Genomic DNA, 22,870 nt, shown 5'->3' with positions numbered 1-22,870 from the left:
ACATCCTGGTAAATCTCTTTTATGCTCTCTCCAAATCTTACACATTCTTCTTATAGCGTGGCAACCAGAAGTGCACATAAATATGTGCAGAACTCTTCAAAGTGTGGCCTAATTAAAGTCCTAAACAGCTCCAACATGACTTGCCAACTTTTACAATCGGTAATCCAACAGATAAGGACAAGCACGCCATACACCTTTAGCACCTTATCCTCTTGTGTTGCCACTTTCAGGGAGCTAAGTCCTTGCAACCCAAGATCCTGCTGCATATCAATGCTCCTAAGGGTCCTGTCATTTATTGTATAACTTTCTTCTTGCGTTTGATCTCCCAAAAAGTATCACCTCACACCTGTCCAGATTTAACGTCAGCTGCCATTTCTGTGGATGTAGGCTTGTTCGCTGAGCTGGAAGGTTCATTTCCAGACGTTTCATCACCTTACCAGGTAACATCTTCAGTGGGCCTCTAGGTGAACCTCAACCTGAGCTACAAATCTTCTCAAAACCCGCTGCCATTCCTCTACCCAACTTTCCAACTGATCCATATCCTTTGACAACTTTCCTCACAATCCACAACACCATCAATGTTTGAAGTTAGGTCTTGTTAATGTCGGATTGGAAATCAATTGATTTACGGTTTACACACAAAAACATTGTTCTGTTGCATTCCACGTCCACTTTTATTTGAGCTGTATTCATAGATGGCCTATTCAATAATAAGAGGTTTCAACTGACACTATACTTGTGCTGATAAAGTGGTTTACCCCAGTTAATGACAACTTATTCTCTACTCCAAGTTGAAATTACTGGTTAAAGCACTGATCATGGTAAAACCTCTACTGTCTGGATCATGCTGTGGTCACTGTGGCTCTGCTCAGGTACAATATGTTGCTGCTTTTGAAGAAAGAAAATCACTCACGTGCCATTTGTCTGTAGCTGAGACAGTCTAAAATGCAGCTCTGAACACAGATCATTTAGAGGCACTCAGGACACGGTTATCGGATTTGGGCCCAGAGTTTGTAAGTGATTAAAATGCCAACTCCTTGGCACTTGTACACGCAGAATGCAAACTTCAGATTCTGACCCAGAGCAGCCTCAAATTCTCCAAGCATGCTCTGGATAAGGCTGGAGAATAGGGTTGAGAAACACATGATCGACCGACAGAGCTGACTCAATGAGCTGAATGGCTTAATCTTATATTTTATGGTCAAATTTGGGAAGACCTTTGAACCACACTTAGTCTGGCCACTCCTTCGTGACCTTGTCATCATTGTGGTCTGTCAGGAGCAAGGAGCTCCTGATGTCATTGCCAAATGAACCAGAGATGTCTATCCAGTATGTGAGGGGGAGCTAAATGCATTGATTGAAGCAAAGTAAGTGATTGAATGCTGCACATCCATCAATGGGACTTGGAGCATGAGAGTTTACAACTTGAGCTGCGGAAGCTGTGACAACCAGTGACTGTGGATTTTGAATATCAAACTGCTTGAAGGAAATTTTAAATTAAATTTCAGGTAAAGGGCAACAGGTGATGGAGTAAAGTGAGATTCCAGTGTTTACATTCCATGTCTCAGACATGAATTGGACTCTGGACAGCCCAATGAGCGAGTTGACAGCTATCTGTACACAGTTTATAGTTCTAGATTGACACACAGTGGTGTATGCTTATCCAACAAACACGGTGTCTCCAGCCACATTATCATATAAATTGTGGGAACAAGAAACCCCGCCCCCCTAGATTGTGGAACCTGTCCGATCAACAGATTTCACAGAAAGGCCCTGTCAATCTGTAACTCATAGAGTCATCGAGATGTACAGCATGGAAATAGACCCTTCGGTCTAACTCATCCATGCCGACCAGATATCCTATATTAATCTAATCCCATTGGCTACCATTTGGCCCATATCCCTGTAAACCTTTCCTATTCACATACCCATTCAGGTGCCTTTCAAAGGTTGAAACTGTATCAGCCTCCGCCACTTCCTCTGACAGCTTATTCCATATACTGTCTGTGTGAAAAAGTTACCCCTTAGGTCCCTTTTAAATCTTTCCCTCTTACCCTAAACCTATGCCCTCTAGTTCTGGATTCCCCCATCCAGGGAAAAGACTTTGTCTTTTTACCCTATCCAAGCCACTCATGATTTCATAAACCTCGATAAGTCACCCCTCAGCCTCTGACGCTCCAGGGAAAACAGTCCCAGCCTATTCAACCTCTCCCAATAGCTCAAATCCTCCAACCCTGGCAACATCCTTGTAAATCTTTTCTGAACCCTTTCAAGTTTCACAACATCCTTCCGAAAGGAAGGAGACCAGAATTGCACACAATATTCCAACAGTGGCCTAACCAATGTCCTGTACAGCCGCAACATGACCTCCTAGCTCCTATATTCAATACTCTGACCAATAAAGGAAAGCATACCAAACGCCTTCTTCACTATCCTATCTACCTGCAACTCCACTTTCAAGGTACTGTGAACCTGCACTTCATGGTCTCTTTGTTCAAGAACACTCTCCAGGATCTTATCATTCAGTATATAAGCTCTGCTCTGATTTGCTTTTCCAAAAAGCAGCACCTCACATTTGTCTAAATTAAACTCCATCTGCCATTCCTCAACCTTTTGGCCCATCTGATCAAGATCCCATTTCACTCTGAAGTAACCTTCTTTGCTGTCCACTACATCTCCAATTTTGGTGACATCTGCAAACTTACTAACTATTCCCCCATGTTCATATCCAAACCATTTATATAAATGACGTAAAGCAGTGGATCCAGCACCGATCCTTGTGGCACTGCACTGGTCACAGGCCTCCAGCCTGAAAAGCAACCCTCCACCACCACCTTCTTCTACCTTCGAGCCAGTTTTGTATTTAAATGGCTACTTCTCCCTGTATTCCATGAGATCTAACCTTGCCAACCAGCCTACCATGAGGGACCTTGTCGAACACTTTACTGAAGTCCATATAGATTATGTCCACAGCTCTGCCCTCAATCCTCTTTGTTACTTCTCCAAAAAACTCAATCAAGTTCGTGAAACATGATTTCCCGCACACAAAGCCATGTTGACTATGCAGTCATTGTTTTTACCTATCTCTAATCAGCCCTTGTCTTTTCAAATACACGTATGTCCTGTCCCTCAGAATTCTCTCTAACAATTTGCCGACCACCAATGTTAGGCTCACCAGTCTATAGTTCCCTGGCTTGTTCTTACCAGCTTTCTGAGATAGTGGCATCACATTAGCCAACCTCCAGTCTTCTGGCACCTTACCTGTTACTTTCGATGATACAAATATCTCACCAAGGAGCCCAGAATCACTTCCCTAGCTTCTTACAGAGTTCTAGGGTACGTTTGATCAGGCACCTAGGATTTATCCACCTTTATGCATTTAAGGCATCCAGCACCTCCTCCTCTGTAATATGTACATTTATTTTCCCACATTCTATATGTTTCATGTCCTTTTCCCCAGTAAACACTGATGCGAAATACCCGTTTAGTATCTCCCCATCTCCTGCGGCTTCACACAAAGGCCGCCTTGCTGATCTTTGACAGGCCCTATTCTCTACCTCGTTACCCTTTTGTCCTTAATGTATTTGTAAAAATCCTTTGGATTTTTCTTAACTCTATTTGCCAAAACTATCTCATGTCCCCTTTTTGCTCTCCTGATTTCCCTCTTAAGTATATTCCTACTGCCTTTATACTCTTCTAAGGATTCACTCAATTCCTGCTGTCTATACCTGACATATGCCTCCTTTCTCTTAACCAAAATCTCAATTTCTTTAGTCATCCAGCATTCCCTACACTTACCAGCCTTTCCTTTCACCCTAACAGGAACATATTGTCTCTTGACTTCTGTTCTAACTTTTGTCCCAATCAGCTTTTGAAAGTTCCTGCCTAATACCGTCAAAATTGTCCTTCCTCCAATGAAGACCTTGAACTTTTACATCCAGTCTATCCTTTTCCATCACCAATTAGAATACTTGCCCAACCTTATTTCCCAAGAGGAGGTCAAGTTTTGCACCTTCTGTAATGGGTATATCCACATAGTGAACCAAAAAATGTTCGTGTACACACTTAAATTCCTCTCCACCTAAAATCTTAACACTTTGGCAGTCTCAGTCTATGTTGGTAAAGTTAAAATCCCCCACCATAACCACCATATCATTCCTACAAATAACAGATCTCCTTACAAATTTGTTTCTCAATTTCCTGTTGACTATTGGGGGGGGGGGGGGGGGGGGGGGGTCTGCAGTACAATCCAAGTAAGGTGATCATTGCTTTCTTATTTCTCAGTTTCACCAAAATAACCTCCCTCGATGGATTCCCAAGAATATTCTCCCTATCCCTAATTACAGCCGTGAGTTCAGCAAAGGCCGAGACTAAAGATACAAAAGTAACAGGAAATCTATTTTGCAACTCAGCGCTACGCTAAGAATCTGATGGTAGTTTCCCCTTGGAATATATGCCCTTCCTAATACAAAGTTTAGAATTATTACATTTTTCCAGCTTGCCTCCAAGAGTTTTTAAAATGGTAAACAACAGCTTTAGTTGCCTTTTGCTCTCACTCCCTCTGCTTTTCTCACATTCCCCATTTTCCTGGAGGATATCCTGATATTCTTAATCAATCCACCTTCCCTTCTTACATTCTTCCTTTGAGCAAAGGTATTCTCCATGGCCTCCCCTCCCACTCTTGAATCACTGTCCTTTGCCCCATGACTCATCAACCGATGGTCCCCTTTCCGACTGCTGTCTTGAAATACAGTGTCAAAACAACAAGAGGAAACACAACAAACACCAGGTTTTGCTGCTAGCAGCAGGAAGTACATTGTGGTTTCAAGTGTGGCTCAGTGGAAACACTCCCACCTCAAATAGAAAGTTGAGGGCTCATGTTGTATCAGAGACTGGAGCAGGTTAATGTGGCAGTGCTGAAAATTCCACATATAGCCCACAAACAGAGATATTTTGTATTGTTTTTGAATGTCACATTTTGAAGTAAGAAAATGGGGATCACTTGATCAGAATTGAAAAGCTGCAGTGATCTCTTAAGGGGGTAACTGGAAGGCAGCAGACTGAGGATTTGACTTAGGCGTAGTAGACGAATGGATATTACAGCAGGATTGTAGATAAGCTTTAGTGGATGTGTGAGGATGGTGAAAGACAGATGAATGGGAAACATCACATGACAGCACATTTCCTGGCAGAAGTTTAGCTATAAATAGGAAAGAACAATTTCAGTGCAACACTGAGGGAGGGCTTCACTGTCAGAGGCTTTTGAGCTCAAATATATTATGTTAAACCAAGGCCCCATCAACTCCCTCAAATAAAATAGAACATTACAGCGCAGTTCAGGCTCTTCAGCCCTCAATGTTGTGTCGACCTGCAGAACTAAACTGAAGCCCATCTAACCTAAACTATTCCATTCTTGTCCAATTGCCTATCCAATGCCCATAAAGTTGGCGAGTCTACTACATTGCAGGCAGTGTGTTCCATGCCCCTACTACTCTCTGAGTAAAGAAACTACCTCTGAATTTTGTCCTATATCTATCACCCCTCAATTTAAAGCTAGGCCCCCTCGTGCTAACCATCATTAATCCTATGAAAAAAGCTCTCACTGTCCATCCAATCTAACCCTCTGATTATCTTATATGTCTCAATTAAGTCACCTCTCAACCGTCTTCTCTCTAACAAATACAGCCTCAAGTCCCTCAGCCTTTCCTCATAAGACCTTTCCTCTATACCAGGCAACATCCTACTAAATTTCCTCTAAACCCTTTCCAAAGCTTCCACATGCTTCCTATAATGCGGTGACCAGAACAGCACACAATACTCCAAGTGCAGCCACACCAGAGCTTTGTACAGCTGCAGTATGACCGCATGGTTTTGAAACCCAATCCCTCTACTAATAATAGCTAACACACTGTTTTCCTTCTTAACATCCCTATCAAGCTGGATGGCAACTTTGAGGGATCTATGTGCATGGACACCGAGATCTCTCTGCTCATCCACACCACCAAGAATCTTACCACTAGCCCTGTACTCTGCATTCCTGTTACTCCTTCCAAAGTAAATGACCTCACACTTTTACACTTTAAACTCCATTTGCCACCTCTCAGCCCAATTCTGCAACTTATCTATGTCCCTCTGTAACCTACAACATCCTTCTGCACTATCCACAACTGTACTGACCTAATGTCTTCCACAAATCTACTAGCCCATCCTTCTATGCCCTCATCCAGGCCATCTATAAAAATGACAAACAGCAGTGGCCCGAAGACAGATCCTTGTAGTACACCATTAGTAACTGAACTCCAGGATGAACATTTCCCATCAACCACCACATTCTGTCTTCTTTCAGCTAGCCAATTTCTGATCCAAACCACTAAATCACCCTCAATCGCATGCCTCTTTATTTTGTCACATTTGTCCACATACCATGGGGAACATTATCAAATACCTTACTGAAATCCATATACACATCAAGGTTTTTACCCTCATCTACCTGTTTGGTCACCTTCTCAAAGAATTCAATAAGGTTTGTGAGGCACAACCTACCATTCACAAAACTGTGTTGACTATCCCGAATCAACTTATTCCTACTGAGATGATTATAAATCCTACTTCCTATAACCTTTTCCAACACGTTACCCACAACCAAAGCAAGGCTCACTGGTCTATAATTACCAGGGTTGTCTCTACTCCCCTTCTTTAACAAGGGAACAACATTTACTATCCTCCAGTCTTCTGGTACTATTCCTATAGACAATGACAACATAAAAATCAAAGCCAAAGGCTCTGCAATTTCCTCCCTGGCTTCCCAGAAAATCCTAGGATAAATCCCATCCGGCCCAGGGGACTTATCTATTTTCACGCTTTCAAGAATTTCTCACACCTCCTCCTCCGTCTCATCTTGTAGCCTGTATCTCACTATTCTCCTCGATAACAGTCTTTTTCAAGTGTGAATGCTAATGCAAAATATTCATTTAGTGCTTCCCTTTTGGGGTGGCACGGTGGCTCAGTGGTTAGCACTGCTGACTCACAGCACCAGGGTCCCAGGTTTGATTCCAGCCTCAGGTGACTGACTGTGTGACATTCTCCCCGTGTCTGTGTGGGTTTCCTCCGGGTGCTCTGGTTTCCTCCAACAGTCCAAAGATGTGTAGGTCAGGTGAATTTGCAAAGCTAAATTGCCCATACTTTTAGGTGCATTAGTCAGAGGGAAATGGGTCTGGGTGGGTTACTCTTCGGAGGGTCGGTGTGGACTGTTTGGGCCAAAGGTAAAAACAATGACTGCAGATGCTGGAAACCAGATTCTGGATTAGTGGTGCTGGAAGAGCACAGCAGTTCAGGCAGCATCCCAGAAGGCCCTTGGATGCTGCCTGAACTGGTTGGGCCGAAGGGCCTGTTTCCACACTGTAGGGAATCTAATCTATCTCCGTTGACTCCATGTGCAACTTCCTACTACTGTCCTTGATTGGCCCTAATTACTCTCGTCATTCTTTTATCCTTTATATACCTATAGAAAGCTTTAGGGTTTTCCCTGATTCAATTTGCCAACAACTTCTCATGTCCCCTCCTCACCTGTCTGAGCTCTCTCTTTAGGTCTTCCCTGTTGACCTTGTAACTCTCAATCGCCCTAACTGAGCCTTCACAACTCATCCTAACATAAGCCATCTTCTTCCTCTTGACAAGAGATTCAACTTCCTTAGTAAACTACGGTTCCTGCACTCGACCTCTTCCTCCCTGCCTGACATACTTAGCAAAGACACACAGTAGCTGTTCCTTGAATAAGCTCCACATTTCTATTGTGCCCATCCCCTGAGGTTTCCGTCCCCATCCTAAATCTTGTCTAATCGCATCATATTGCCTTTCCCCTAGCTATAGCTCTTGCCCTCTGGTGTATACCTGTCCCTTTCCATCACTAAAGTAAACATAACTGATTTGTGGTCACTATCACCAAAGTGCTCACCTTCCTCCAAATCTAACACCTGACTGGGTTCATTAACCAGTACCAAATCTAATGCCTGTCCTCGCCCCTTGTTGGCCTGTCTACTTACTGTGTCAGAAAACCCTTCTACACACATTGGACAAAAACTGACCCATCTAAGTTCCTTGAACTATAGTATTCCCAGTCATATTTGGGAAGTTGAAGTTCCACATAACAACTACCATGTCACTCTCGCTCCTATTGAGAATAATCATTGCTATCCTTTCCTCTACATCTCTGGAATTATTTGGACGCCTATAGAAAAACATAAATGATCCTGAGGAGTTCACTATTCTGATCAATTTCTCTCAATCAAATCACAAGAATCCAATTCAGATTATGCAGACTTTATCACATTACTATTTGCTGTCTCCATGTTTCCCAATTCTAAGCAGTGACTACACTCAAGTATTTTATTTTGGATGCCCGAGATCATGAAATGCCCTCATGAAATACCTTAAAAAAATCAGGTTCTTTGTTCCCACATCCATCTGGTTATGGTGCCTCATGTACTCTTGGCATATTCAGCTAATTTTGGATTTAAGGAGGAAGGAGGAAGGCTTTAGGAAGGTGCAGATAACAATGAGGAAATTCAGATACGTGGATATATTGGAGAAGTCAGGACTGTTCTTATTGCAGAAGGCTGAGAGGAGATTTGGTTTACAAAATTGTGAGGAGTCTGGGCAGAGTAGACAGCATTGGAGAACCACAGGGAACTAACGGGAGATAACTTGCAAAATCAAAAGATGAAAGGAGGAGAACCTGGTCACACAGAGTTGTTAGAGTTCAGAGTGGAATGTACTGTCTGAGAGAGTGGAGTGGAGACAGGTTCAATTCTGTGAGACAGAAAATAGAAGCAGGAAAGTAGGATGCGTTTGAGCCTGCTCCACCACTCATCCTGATCATGTATGATTACCCAGCTCAATGGCCTGCTCTTGCTTTTGCCCCAAATTCTTTTTGAAATCATTCAATGTTTTGGCCTCAACTGTTTTCTGTGGTAGTGAATTCCACAGGCTCACTCATTGGGTGAAGAAATTTCCCTTCATCCTCAGTCCTAAAAAGCCTACCCCATATCTTTAGACCATGACCCTTCATTCTGAACTCCCTAGCCATGAGAAACGTCCTTCCTTCATCTACCCAGATTTATCCAGTTAGAAGTTTATGGTTTCAACGGGATTTCCTCCTCATTTTTCTGAGCTCCAGACAATATAAACTTAACTGATTCAACTCCTCAGAGATTAGTCCCACCATCCCAGGAATCAGTCTGGTAAACCTTTGGTAAATCCCCTCTATAGCAAGAACATCCTTCTTTGAGATAAGGAACACCAAAATGGCTCACAATTTTCCAAGTATTGCCTCAGCAAGGTCCTGTATAATTGCAACAAGACATCCTTACTCCTGTACTTGAATCTTTTTGCTATGAAGGCCAATGCACCTTTTGCCTTCTTCACCACCTGTGGCAACTGCATATTTACTTTCAGTGACTGGCATACAAGGACACCCAGGTCTTATTGAACATTCCTCTCTTTTAATTTATAGTCAGATAATAATTTGCCTTCCTGTTTTTGCTACAAAAGTGGATAACCTCACATTTATTCATATTATACTGCATTTACCATGTATTTGCTCACTTGTCTATATCACACTGAAGCATCTCTGCATCCTCCTCAAAACTCATCTTTCCACCCAGCTTTGAGTCATCTGAAAATGTGGAGATTTTACAGTTAGTTCCCTCATCTAAATCATTAATACATGTTATGAATAGCTGCAATCCTAGCACTGATTCTTGCAGTACCCTCTCTGCTGTACTTCTGCCTGTCATTTGGAAAAGAAATGTTTATTTCCGTTTTTTAACCTGTCCATCAACCAGGTTTCTATTCACTTCAAAACACCTGTCCCAATCCCGTGCACTTTAACTGGACCAGCCTACCTCCTGTATGGAATTGCCAAAAGCCTTCTGAAAATCTAAAACAAAAGCACATCAGCTGGCTCCCCTTCATCAACTCTTCTAGTTATACACAAAGAATTCCAGTAGATTTGTCAAGCATGAATCCATGCTGAATCTGTCTGATCCTCCAACTATTTTCCATAAGCTCAGCTATTAATTCTTTTTAGACAGACTCCAACATATTCCCCACTGCTGACGTCAGGCTCACTGGTCTATAACTTCCAGTTTTCTCTTCACCTCCCTTCTTAAATATTAACTACCCTCTAATCTGTAGAAAGTTTTCCAGAATCTATTGAATCTTGGATGATGATGGCCAATGCATCCACTATTTCTAGGGACACTTCCTTACGTACTCTAGGATGTGGATTATCCAGCCCTGAGGATTTATTGGTTTTCAATCCTATCAATTTCCCCAGCTTATACTGATTATCTTCAGTACCTCCCTCTCACTAAACCCTGCATTCCCCAGCAGTGCTGGTATTTTGGTTCTGTGTTCATAAAGAAGGATATGATGACTCCCCGTTATAAATCCCACTATTTCCTACATAACTTAGCAGGTGGCTTCAATCATTTTCCCCTTCATATATTTATATAAACTTTTACAGTCAGTTTCCTAGCTCCCCACAAGCTTATTCTTGTACTCAATTTCCCCTTTCCTAATCAACCAACTGGTCTCTGTCCTTTGCTGAATTCTAAATTGCTCCCACTCTTCAGGACTATTGACCAGAAAAAAATGACAATTTGTACGCTTCTTCCTGGGAGCTAAGACTATCCCTAATTTCCCTTGTAAGCCCTGGTTTGGCCACCTTTGCCATTTAACTTTTGCATTCGACAGAAATGAACCATTGTTACAATTCACCTAGGCATTTTTGAATGTTTGCATGCCATTGCACCATCATCCCTTGAAGTAAAGTGCCCCAATCTTTCATTGCCAACTCATGTCTCACACCATTGTAATGTCCTCAATTTAGATTCAAGACCTAGTCTCAGATTCACCCAGATCAATCTCCAACTTGATGAGGAATTCGATCACATTATGGTCACTCAATCTCAAGGGGTTAGTGTCTAGAATGTACTGCCTGAGAGAGTGTGATGAAGGCAGGTTCAATCAAGGCTTTCAAACTGGAATTGGATAATTATCCTGGGAGCAAATATTTGACAGGTTATGGGGAACAGAGATGGAGAGGGATTCACTGTATTGCTCTTGCAGAGAGCCAGTACCATCACTGATGGGCCAAATGACCTTCTCCTGGTCTGTAAGCATTCTAGATTTCAAATTCCAAGTCACAGCTTGCAACCACACAAAGAGATCTCCTAGCATAGTGTAATCACTAAATACAGCTGTCTGTAGGTAACACTTACCAGAGGTTGCAGTTCTCTTGATATGTGGCTCCTGATGGGTATTGGAGCCCATTCTTTATACAATCTAGAATAGAGTGAGAGAGACATTTAGCACAGGACCATTGGAAGTGAAAGACAAAAATTGACAGCAAATTGACAGTAAAAAGCTAAAGGTAGAACTAACCTTTCAACTGTTGTAAAAAAGGATAATATTGCCCTGAGAGTGGGGATATCATGTGAACCTGATCAACTGGAGTGGCCTTACTCCAGCAGGTCAGATCCTCAGAGAAAGCACGCAGCTCACGGCTGCACAAGGCTGTTCCTTCTGTGGTCATGATCCCCACCCAGACTCAACTTCCCATCAGCCCCCACTGCACAAGGCTCTCTCCTCTGTGACTGTGATCCCCAAGCAGTCTCAGCTTCCCACCAGTCCCAGTCACAGCAGCAATGGTGTGAAGCCAGGCTAATTCCCCAACAGTTCTGGTGAACTGAACCAGTGCTCAGAATTCCTATACTTGAGTACAGTACATGTGGTAATAAAATGTAATTCTAATCCTTCATTCCAGTTCATGTAACATTGACCTATGCAGTACAGCAGGCAGTCATTTAGCCTCTCACAATCATCCCATGCCTGGGGCATACCCTTGCCTGTTTACCACTAAGCCACTGGCATCGAGTCATAATTTCTTGCACTTTCACAATATCCTAAGGAATTGAATACCCTAACACTGGAGAAACCTTTCAACTCTTAACAAACTATTTCTATTGGTTTGACGTGGGCTTCCAGTTCCAAAGCCCACTCCAAGTCTGCCAGCACCAGCACGGAGTACTCTTGACCCAATCTCAAGGATTATGGAGTCAGCCTCAGAGTGAGGCAATGTAAGGAACAGTAGAGGCAAAAAGCATTGCCCCCCATAAGTACTCTGCACATCACTCTGCTCAATGGCCCCCATCAGCAACTAATCAACCTTTAGAAACACACTCCAACAAATACCCTGCGTCTCCACCAGTATTTACCACACACTCACCCTCTGTCATTCTGTCAATAGAAATTGCACCCCAGCATGAGGGACCCATACACCAGCAAGTAATCAGAAAGGTGGGGGAAAAGTTCCCTCACACATTTTCACTCATCCTCACATTACAATACAAGAGTTAATTGGGATACATGCAACTTTCATTCTTAATCACCTTCAACGTGGAATGACTTGGAGGAATGTGATTGAGTTTGTAACCCTACTGAATGCCTGGGGTATTAGACAGTGTCTGTAACGCATGAAGCCTAATGTGGAGGAAAGCTCACTAATCCTCGAGGAATGTGCTCCACAATCTCAGGTCTGTAACCTCCACTGCAAGGAGCCTTCCTCCTCCTCAGCAGCAGTGTAGCCAGAAATCATCTGGACACACTTCAGAAACTCTTTACATCTTCAGTTTTCCTGTAAATGTTTTTATTCATTTATTGGAAGTACCTCTTTCAAAAAACAGCCACACAAATTTAAAAAAAGGTAACACTGATCAAGGCAACCTAGCCTTTATCCTAGTATCAGTCTCCAATTAAGGAAAGATCCCTTGGCAAAAGGAACAAGGCCCACCTCAACACCATGAAGGAACATTTCTCCACCAATAGCACTCTTCAATGCAGAACCTCCAGAATCCATAAACCTGGCAATCCACTAGTGCCCAAGGGTCACCAGACCCAGAATAAACCAGCTCTTTAAAACATTTCTAGAAGCCTAATGGATAGGAGCTCCTCATCTTTTCCTGTAGCTCAACCTCAATTTAGTTGGTAGGACTCCCATCTCAAAGTCACATGGTTCTTACTTCAAGTGCCATTATAGAGCTTAAGCAAGAAAATTAAAGCAGACACTTCAGTGCAGTATTGAGGGAGTGCTGCACTGTCAGAGGCACTGTTTGTTGTGTAAGCTGATAAACTGAGGTCCCAGCCGCTGTTCAAATGGATGTGCAAGATCCTAAAGCAGTATTTGAAGAAGGGCAGGGAGCGTTCCCTGGAGTTCTGGGTAATATCTATTCTTCAATCAATACCACAAATAGATCTCTGATCATTATCAGATTAATATTTATGGGAGCTTGCTGTGCACTAAGTGGCTGCTGTGCTTCCTACAACAGTGTGCAAAACTCAAAGACACTTCACACTAAAGCCTTTGAGACAGTCAATGTTCTGTAAAGTGTTGTGCAACTGCAATTCTCTCTTTCCAGGTGAGGGTGGGGATGCTGTGTTTCAGGTCCCAGGTCAGATGCTTGATTGATCAGAGTCTGGTACCTGTTGCAAGTGGGGGAACCAATTGGGGCCGACTCGGATGGGAGGTCAAAGGAGGCAGTGAAAATATTTTGGTAGAAAACAAAGTACACGATGGCTCAGTGGTTAGCACTGCTGCCTCACAATGCCAGGGACCTGGGTTCGATTCCAGTCTTGGGTGACTGTCTGTATGCAGTTTGCACATTCTCCCTATGTTTGCATGGGTTTCCTCCCACAGCCCAAAGATGACTAGGTTAGGTGGATTGGCCATGCTAAATTGCCCATAGTCAGGGGTAAGTTATAGGGGAGGGCAATAGGATTGGGTGGATTACTCTTTGGAGGGTCGGTGTGGACTTATTGGGCTGAAGGGCCTGCATCCCTACTGTAGGAAATCTAGTCAAAATAATTCCTCAGGATCAGCTGGAAATAAAACCTACCATCATCACCTCACTCTTACCCAGGGGCAATTGCAGCCCAAACCCTTTAACTGCAGCCTGGAGTGACCCAATATACCTCTTAGCTAGATCAAAGCTCACCAGGTATAGGAAACAGATACCAACAATGTCAAATGAGGACAACATCCCAAGACTGTTTAATTCAACACCATCAGCAGTGCCGACAGGATAGAATATTAAATTTGCAACACACACTTCATTGGAGACATGATGTTGGGGGGGGGAAGTGGGGTGGCTACAAAGGGTGAAAGGAGAAGGGAGAGGGAGAGGGATTTGCCAGACTGAGCCTTGGGCTGGTGCGACTGTCCCATGAGGAGACTGGGTCTTGTGTTCTCTGCAGTTTCACAGGATGTGGTGTACTCAAACCTACAAAATGCTTACAGGACTTGACAGGATCTGTGCAGCAGGTTTATCTTGGCTGGTGGGAGGGGGTGGGGGTGGGGGGTGGTGTGCAGGGATTGGTTTGTGGTGGTGGTTGAGAACCAGAGGATGAGTCATGTAATATGGTATGGAGATAAGGAGGAATTTCTTCAATCAGCAGGAGGCAAATTCTCTACCCAGAGGTTGTGGCAACTCAATCATTGGGCAGGTTTGAGTGAGAAATGATACATTTCCAGATATGAATGATACCACTGTATGTGTGAATAGCACAGGAAAACATTGAAGTGGAAAATCCACCATGATCTAGTTAAAGGCAGAGTAAACTAAAGTTGCTGAATGGCTGATTCCTCTCCTATACAAAAGGAGAGTCTTGATAAGTTAACGCATTATTACAGTACTCAGAGCTGTCTCCCCTGCAGTAATATCCCCGTTGTGTCAGTGTCAGAGACTGACAGATACCTTCTGGCAGCTGTTATGTTCATGTCCCTGATAGATCATGGCTTTTAGTGAATGAATGAGCAAACAAGAGTGTATCACACTGCAGCGGGTCCCCATGGGGACTTTAGTGACTGGATTACAGACGGTAATCACTCCGAAATCACCAGTCTTCTCCTCTATGAGAGGAGAGACAAGTAAGTGATCCAAAACTTCAATGTGTCAGCAGTTGCTGGCTTGTGGGAAACAGTTGACAGTTTCCATTTACAATTTGAAGGAGATAAGAGATTACCAAGAATCAACTGGGAAAGTGGCGTCCTTCACTTAATGCCAGAGAATGATAAAGGAGCCCAGAAACAAAGCAGGCTCAAGATTGCTACTTTTACTTCTCAGCAACAGTTTGAACCCTGGGTTAAAACGACAACATTTCTCCACCCTCTAGGTTAAGTGACAAAGCTACCCTTCCTCAAAATGTACCATGTTATCTCTTTTGTTCACCTCACCGAGAAATGTAAGTCTGGATGACGAGTTGGTCTTGAGCCAGTGACCTTCTGAGAGGTGATTTTCTCTCCTTTCATAACCTGGGAACTCTGGCCAATTGAACAGACTGACCAAAGGAAAGCTAACAAATACAGAGCCATGGGGGCAACAAACCTGTGGTGGGGGCTCAGTGTTATAGGCTGCCTTATGGAACGGAGTGAACTGAGCCAAAGCATTCTATTTGGAAGCAGTCACAAAAAGGCAATAGGGTAAAATTTAGTTCAAATTTTCTTGTGTGAGACAGACAATCCCAAGTTAAGGTGAAAAGTCAGATGAACGCACACTGCCGGCAGCCACAGTGCTCAGCAAGTCACACTCCTTGGAACTGAGCAAACACATGCAGAGTTGACTCTAGTCAAAAGGAAAACAATTAAATTGTACAAAGTTCCAGCACGTGAAGCTGGTTGAGAAGAGGGCACAATCTAAAAGTGAAAGAACCTAATTTGGGTCTGAACCCAGATCACATGATAATGCTTTTTCTGTGCAAGAACAGAGACTAACAATATTCAACAGACCATGCAGCAGTTGTGAAAGGACAGACCAAACGAGCTGAATTTGCCCTGTCCTGCAACACTGCATCGTTGCTGTGGGTCAGCTTCTCAACACACTCCTACCTTTCAGCACCTCGCTGGAGCAGCACAGATTACTCACTCCACAACAGCAGGTGGATCATACCCAACTGGGGCATCACCACCTTGCACCTGCCCTCAATCCACCAGCACAGCTTCACTGGGATAAGACAGCACCGGCTCCAGCCACAAAACACCCGGAAGAGGCTGGAGATCTCCCTCCACAACGAGGCCGTTACAGTGTGGCCATGAGGGATTCTTCATTACTCACTGCCCTGCAGACAGCGACTCTGTGTTGTGGTGTCCTGTCTGCCTCGGTAAAGCCCACATCCCCTGTGACACTGTGCTTCTCATTATATATTGATTCATGTGTGGGGGGATTTGTAGATGCATTGATACAACAATTTGCGTTTATCTAGCAACTATAATGTAGCAAAGGGAGCAGGCCTTTATTTCAAAGGGAATGGAGTGTAAAAATAATGAGGTTTTGCTAAAACTATTCCACAGCTGGAATATCATTGATAGTTTTGGGAAGAAAAGATATTCAGGCATTAGAGGCAGATCAGAGAACGTTCACTAGACTAGACTGATCCTGGGTTTGGAGGGATTGTCTACCGGAAGAGGTTGAGTAGGTTGGGCCTATCTTCTATATTCCAATGAATAAGAGGGAACCCAATTGAAACATGCAAGATCCCCATGAGGTCTGACAGGATGAATGCGAGGAGGCTATCTTCCCTTGTGGGAGAATCTAGGACAACAGGACATCATCTCAGGACCAGGGGTTACACACTTAAGACAGATAAGATGGAATATCTTGTGATGGTTGTAAATCTGTAGTATAGTAGACGGGTGTAAGGTGGAGTCATTCTGCAATTCATTGCTGAGGATAAACAGGTCTTTAATCAGTTAAAGGCAGGAATGTGGTATTGAGGATTATTAGATCAGCCATTATCCGTTGAATGGTAGAACAGACTCAATGGGCTGAATGGTCTATCTCTGCTCCTATGCCTTTATGGCAAAGCCCACCCCTCCTGGAGGGACCGCTGGCCAGGTATCACCGCTGATCGGGAAGACAGCTTTTTAATTCGGTGCCTCTGGGAAGCTCATGACTGACTTTCCACCACAAACAGTTTGGAGTTTCTCTGGAACTAGCCACTGATCAGGAACATGCAGCTCAATGTTTCATCAGATTCTGTCCTGCATCGAACCGACAAGACCCAACATCCCAACTGTAACACGTGTCCAAGAACAAACAATGACTTTAGGAGGGCCCGAAGATTGTGAAAGGCATAATGTAAGTTCTCACTCAATTCAATCTTCCTAGTGTTAGTTGTGGGTTCAGTTGACAACATGCACCTCTTAAGTCAAAACGTCATCAGCTGAGGTTCCACTTCAGCACAAACTCAAGCTTAACCTCCAGTGCGACACTGTCAGAGGAGCCACGCTTCAGTCACGATGTTAACAAGAGTGGCTTTCACGCATTTTAAGAAAATACCCCTGAGCACTGTTTGGCAGAAGAGCAGGGAGCTCTCCGTGGTGCCCTGATTGATACTGCTATCTCAAGATCAGATCAGATCAGTGCCTACACATCCAATAAAAACCAAAAGAACTGAGGGTGGAGTAAATCTGAAACAAAAATATCCCCAGAAATTGCTAGAAAAGCTCAGAAGATCTGTCAGGCTGTATCCCCGCCCCACCCCCTGTATCCCCGCCCCACCCCCCCAGCCTGGCAGAATGCTGCATTCCAATGCAATGCCAAGCATCCCCGGCTAAGGCCATGGTTGGGTGCTACAATAATGCAGCAATGAGCCCTCCAACATACTGGATATGCTGTGCGTCAGCCATCAGCCTGTACAGGATAGAGAGCATGCAGAAAGTGGGGGGACATCTTAGAATGGATGGGCTTTCCCTAGGCTGGAGTTTCAGTTTAAACACAAACAGCTTTGTTTTTCTCACCTTGATCTGGGAAGCAGAGTTCAGTTTGAAAGCTACAGTCGGGAGATTTGCCCCTTTGTGACCCCCCTCCTGCTCTGAGCTTCCGCATTCAACATACTGTAGGTGGTGGAACAGTCAGCAATTACCACTCCCCAGCCACAGGACAACGACAGGCAAAGGTAATGTTTAACAAGCAAAAGATTTTCTCATCTATAACCTGGAGACATAGGTGGATATGAAACATTACTCTCTTCACATGATCAGCCTGGTAATGTTTAACGTACCTTCACTGAATACCAGGGCTTTGGTTTTGTTTTTAAAAAACCTGAAATGTGTAAAACCTCAAGGCACCTGGCCATCCACCTGTTGCGAGTGTTTCACCTGGACATTGTGGTTTAATCATCATGATTAAACACTCCCCCTCCCTGTCTCCTAAGACTGCAGCCTCTTTCTCCCACATTCCCAAATGAACCTTGAATGTAGACAAACTCAGACAGAGGAAGGTACCACTGTCAAACGTGATGCAGGTACTCATTCCCAGACAGCTCCATTTCACTCAGAGAGGAAGGGGGAGCAAACTCATCACCAGGTCATCCTGGGAAGCAACTCATTTCTCCAACAAGTGTCTGTATTCAGCAAGTATGAGAAGTTACAAACATTCATGTTGTTGTTCCACTGTGGATGGTAAGACACCACCACCCCCATCAGTGGTGAGCTAGTGAAATGTTTCAACGTTCTTTTCAGATTACAATCTTAGCACTTCATGGTAAAGCAACAACATCCCTGACTTCAGAGGGAGAGAGAGAGAGAGAGAGAGAGAGAGAGATTGGGGGGGCTAAGAGAGAGAGGGGAGGAAGAGGTGGAGGAAGAGAGAGAGGAGGGGAAAGAGAGAGGGGGAGAATAGAGGGTGCCAAGAGAGAGGAGGAGGAAGGGGAGCAATAGAGGGGGGAAGGGGGGGTGGGAAGAGAGAGGAGGGGAAGAGAGAGGGGGAAAGAGAGAGAGAGAAAAGTGGTGGCAAGAGAGTGGGGGGGAGGAGAGAGTGGGGGAAGAAAGACGCAGCAAGAGAGAGATGGGAAGGGGAAAGGGAGGGGAAGAGAGGGGGGGGAAGGGGGGGCGGGGGAAGAGGGGGGGAAGAGAGGGGTGAAGAGGGGGGAAGAAGGGGGGGAAGAGAGGGGGGGGAAGGGGGGGGAAGGGGGAAGGGGGGGAAGAGAGGGGATGAAGAGGGGAGTGAAGAGGGGGGTGAAGAGGGGGGGTGAAGAGGGGTGAAAAGGGGGGAAGAGAGGGGGAAGAGAGAGGGGGAAGAGAGGAGGGGCAGGAGGGGCAGGGGGAAGAGAGGGGGTGAAGAGGGGTGTGAAGAGGGAGGTGAGGGGGGGGAAGAGAGGGGAGGAAGAGAGGGGGGGAAGAGAGGGGGTGAAGAGGGGGGTGAAGAGGGGGGTGAAGAGGGGGGGAAGAGAGGGGGGGAAGAGAGGGGGAGAAGGGGGAAGGGGGGAAGAGAGGAGGGAAAGGGGGGGAAGAGAGGGGAGGGAAGGGGGGGAAAGGGGGGGGAGAAGAGGAGTAGGACGGGGAGGAGAGGTGGGGAAGGAGGGGGAGTGAGGAGAGCGGAGAAGTGAGGGGAGGAGAGAGGATGTGTGAGAGGAGGCAGAGGGGGAGAGGGTAAGGGTGAGTGGGTAGGGAAGAGGGAGAGGGTTATGGAGAGGGAGAGAGGGAGGTGGGGGAAAGGGATGTGGGAGAAGGGCAGGTAAGAGGGTGGGGGGAAGGGGCGCAAGAGGGAGGGGTAAGAGGGAGGCGGGCATGAAGAGGGAGACGGGGAGACGGAGGTGGACAGGGGGGAGATAGAGAGGAAGGGGATGGAAGAGGAAGAGGGGGTGAAGAGGGAGGGGAAAGAAGAGGGGAGAGGGGTGGAAAGAGGGAGAGGAGGGAAGAGGGAGACAAGAAAGTCTGCCACTCTCAGAGTTGAAATGAGTAACGAACCTAGCGACAGCTGTCTCTTGTGGGAGAGTGTTTTAAACCACACGTTGGAACTTGATCTCGTCTCATCCCTGGAAGGTCAGGCTCAATGTTTCAGAGTCTGCCCCCAAGCCAGCAGAGGCAGTTTTCCCTCTACCTCCCGCCTCATTCTCCTTCAGCTACTAAAAAAAGAGAGACCCTGACCAACCTGCATATGGTGAGCCCGTACTCAGCCTCACGAAAACTCCACAACCTCACTGTGGTTAGTTACACCATTGACACTTTCCCAAACTGTGTACAAAACAACCTTGATTATCTGAATGTGATTACGGGGAGTATTTTGTTCGGATAACTGATCGTTTGGATAACTGATCTATCATGAACAAGCGGTAATTTGTGAGTGCTGGTTATTAAAGATGCCTCAGTTATCTGGCAACGCAGGCCATAATGCCGTTTAACTGATAACGGAGTGCTGAGTTGCCTAATTCCGTTTTCATGGGACCTTGAGATCTTGTTTGGATAATCCGAAATTTGGATAATCGAGGTTTCTTTGTACTCAGTCTGATACAGAGGGAGAGGGAGCTATCCTCACAGAAGCACTTTTCATTTGCACATGATGGGAGACTTATCCCAGGCCAAACCTACAAACATTCACTTTTTAACTCTTGTCATAATGTGGAGATTGCTTGTGATGAATTCTTGTCACATGTGTGTGTGTGTGTGTGTGTCTGTGCAGGTGCGTGTGTGTGCATGTGTTTGTGTATGTGTGCGTGTATGTGTGCGTGTATGTGTGCGTGTCTGTGCGTGTGCATGTCTGTGTGTGTGTGTGTGTCTGTGTGTATATGAGATCACCTGTGTGGGTGAGCCCGAGTGTGAGTCTGAGAACCTGTGTGAGAGAGTGCCTGTGAGTCAGTGTGCCTGTGTGTTAGCCTGGAGTATGGGGGTCTAAGAGTCTGTGTGTGAGAGTCAGTGTCAACCTGTACATATGCCAGTCTGAGATCTGCGTGTGAGTCATGTCAGCCAGTGTGTGACAGACCCAGCTGGGTGTCAGAGCCTCATTATCACAGGGTCAGTACAGAGGGAGGGCCGCACTGTTGGAGGGTCAATACTGTGGGAGGGTTGCACTGTCAGAGAGTCATGACTGTGGGAATGCTACAACGTTAGAGGGTCAATACTGACGGAGGGTCACATTGTCAAAGGTTAGTATTCAGGGACTGCTATGCTGTCAGAGAGTCAGTACTGACAGCACCACATTTCACAGGGTCAGTATTGAGGGAGTGCTGCACTGTTAGAGTACCACAGAGGATCAGTGCTGAGGGGACCCCACACAATCAGAGGGTCAGTTCTGAGGGAGCCCCACACTATCAGGGGGTCAGCACTGAAGGAGGGCCGTACTGTCAGAGGGTCAATGCTGAGGGGACCCCACATTATCAGGGGGTCAGCACTGAGGGAGTGCTGCACTGTCAGAGGGTCAGTGCTGAGGGTGTGTTGTCGAGAGTGTGGTACTGGAAAAGCACAGCAGGTCAGGCAGCATCCAAGGAGCAGGACAGCCAATGTTTCAGGCAAAAGACCTTAATCAGGAATGAGACTATCACTCCTGAAGAAGGGTTTTTGCCCAAAACATCGACTCTCCAGCTCCTCGGATGCTGCCTGACCTGCTGTGCTTTTCCAGTACCACACTCTCGACTCTAATCTCCAGCATCTGCAGTCCTCAGTTTCGATGAAGGAATGCTGCACTGTCAGGTGGTCAGAACAGAGGGAGCGCTGCACTGTCAGAGGGTCAGTGCTGAGAGAGCGCTGCACTGTCAGGTGGTCAGAACAGAGGGAGCGCTGCACTGTCAGAGGGTCAGTGCTGAGAGAGCGCTGTACTCTCAGAGGGTCAGTGCTGAGAGAGCGCTGCACTGTCAGAGGTCAGTGCTGAGAGAGCGCTGCACTGTCAGAGGGTCAGTGCTGAGAGAGCGCTGCATTGTCAGAGGTCAGTGCTGAGAGAGCGCTGCACTGTCAGAGGGTCAGTGCTGAGAGAGTGCTGCACTGTCAGTGTCAGAGTCAGTGTGTGTGTGTGAGAGAGAGTCAGTGTGTATGTGAGAGTCAGTGTGTATGTGAGAGAGTATATGTGTGTCAATGTGCGTGTGTCAGTCAGTGTATATGTGAGACAGTCGGTGTGTGAGTGTGTGTGAGAGACAGTGTATGTGACAGTATCTGTGTGTGAGTGACAGTGTGTGTGTGTGTGAGTGACAGTGAGTGTGAGTGACAGTGTGTGAGAGTGACCGTGTGTGTGTGAGAGTGACCGTGTGTGAGAGAGTGACCGTGTGTGTGTGTATTTTGTGTGTGTATTTTGTGTGTGTGTGTGAGTGAGTGTGTGAGGGTGTGTGAGTGAGTGAGGGTGTGTGTGTGACAGTGTGTGAGGGTGTGTGTGTATGTGTGTGTGTGAGTGACAGTGTGTGAGTGACAGTGTGTGTCAGTGAGTGTGTGTGTGTATGTGTGTGTGACAGTGTGAGGGTGTGTGTGACAGTGTGTGAGGGTGTGTGTGTGACAGTGTGTGAGGTGTTTGAGGGTGCGTGAGGGTGTGTGAGTGACAGTGTGTGTCAATGAGTGTGTGTGTGTATGTGTGTGTGACAGTGTGAGGGTGTGTGTGACAGTCTGTGAGGTGTTTGAGGGTGCGTGAGGGTGTGTGAGTGACAGTGTGTGTGAGTGAGTGTGTATGTGTGAGAGACAGTGTGTGAGGGTGTGTGTGACAGTGTGAGGGTGTGTGAGACAGTGTGTGAGGGTGTGTGAGTGAGTGTGTGAGGGGGTGTGAGTGTGAGGGTGTGTGAGTGAGTGTGTGAGTGTGAGGGTGTGTGAGTGAGGGTGTGGGTGTGAGGGTGTGACAGTGTGTATGAGGGTGTGTGTGACAGTGTGTGAGGGTGTGTGTGTGAGGGTGTGTGAGTGTGAGGGAGTGTGTGAGGGTGTGTGTGACAATGTGTGTGACAGTGTGAGGGAGTGTGTGAGGGGGTGTATGAGGGTGTGTGTGACGGTGTGTGTGTGACGGTGTGTGGGTATGTGTGTGACTGTGTGTGACGGTGTGTGTGACAGTGTGTGCGTGTGAGGGTG

General features: G+C 45.7%; 1 protein-coding gene across 2 annotated transcripts in view; it reads right to left on the bottom strand.

The window, feature by feature from the left end:
• The window catches only part of tinagl1 (tubulointerstitial nephritis antigen-like 1), a 110,380-nt gene that overhangs the window by 81,922 nt on the left and 5,588 nt on the right, over nucleotides 1-22,870 (bottom strand). For both annotated transcript variants that reach the window (XM_043717967.2, XM_043717968.2), the window contains exon 3: nucleotides 11,283-11,346. In XM_043717967.2, coding sequence (XP_043573902.2) covers nucleotides 11,283-11,346 — 64 coding nt within the window. The remainder of the gene's footprint in view (nucleotides 1-11,282; nucleotides 11,347-22,870) is intronic.

Source organism: Chiloscyllium plagiosum, unplaced genomic scaffold, assembly GCF_037043375.1.
Source record: "Chiloscyllium plagiosum isolate Xiang-an unplaced genomic scaffold, Cpla_swu_hap1 HiC_scaffold_30, whole genome shotgun sequence".
NCBI lineage: Eukaryota > Metazoa > Chordata > Chondrichthyes > Orectolobiformes > Hemiscylliidae > Chiloscyllium > Chiloscyllium plagiosum.
Note: the sequence above shows the minus strand (reverse complement) of the source record. Positions and strands in the feature narration are given on the sequence as shown.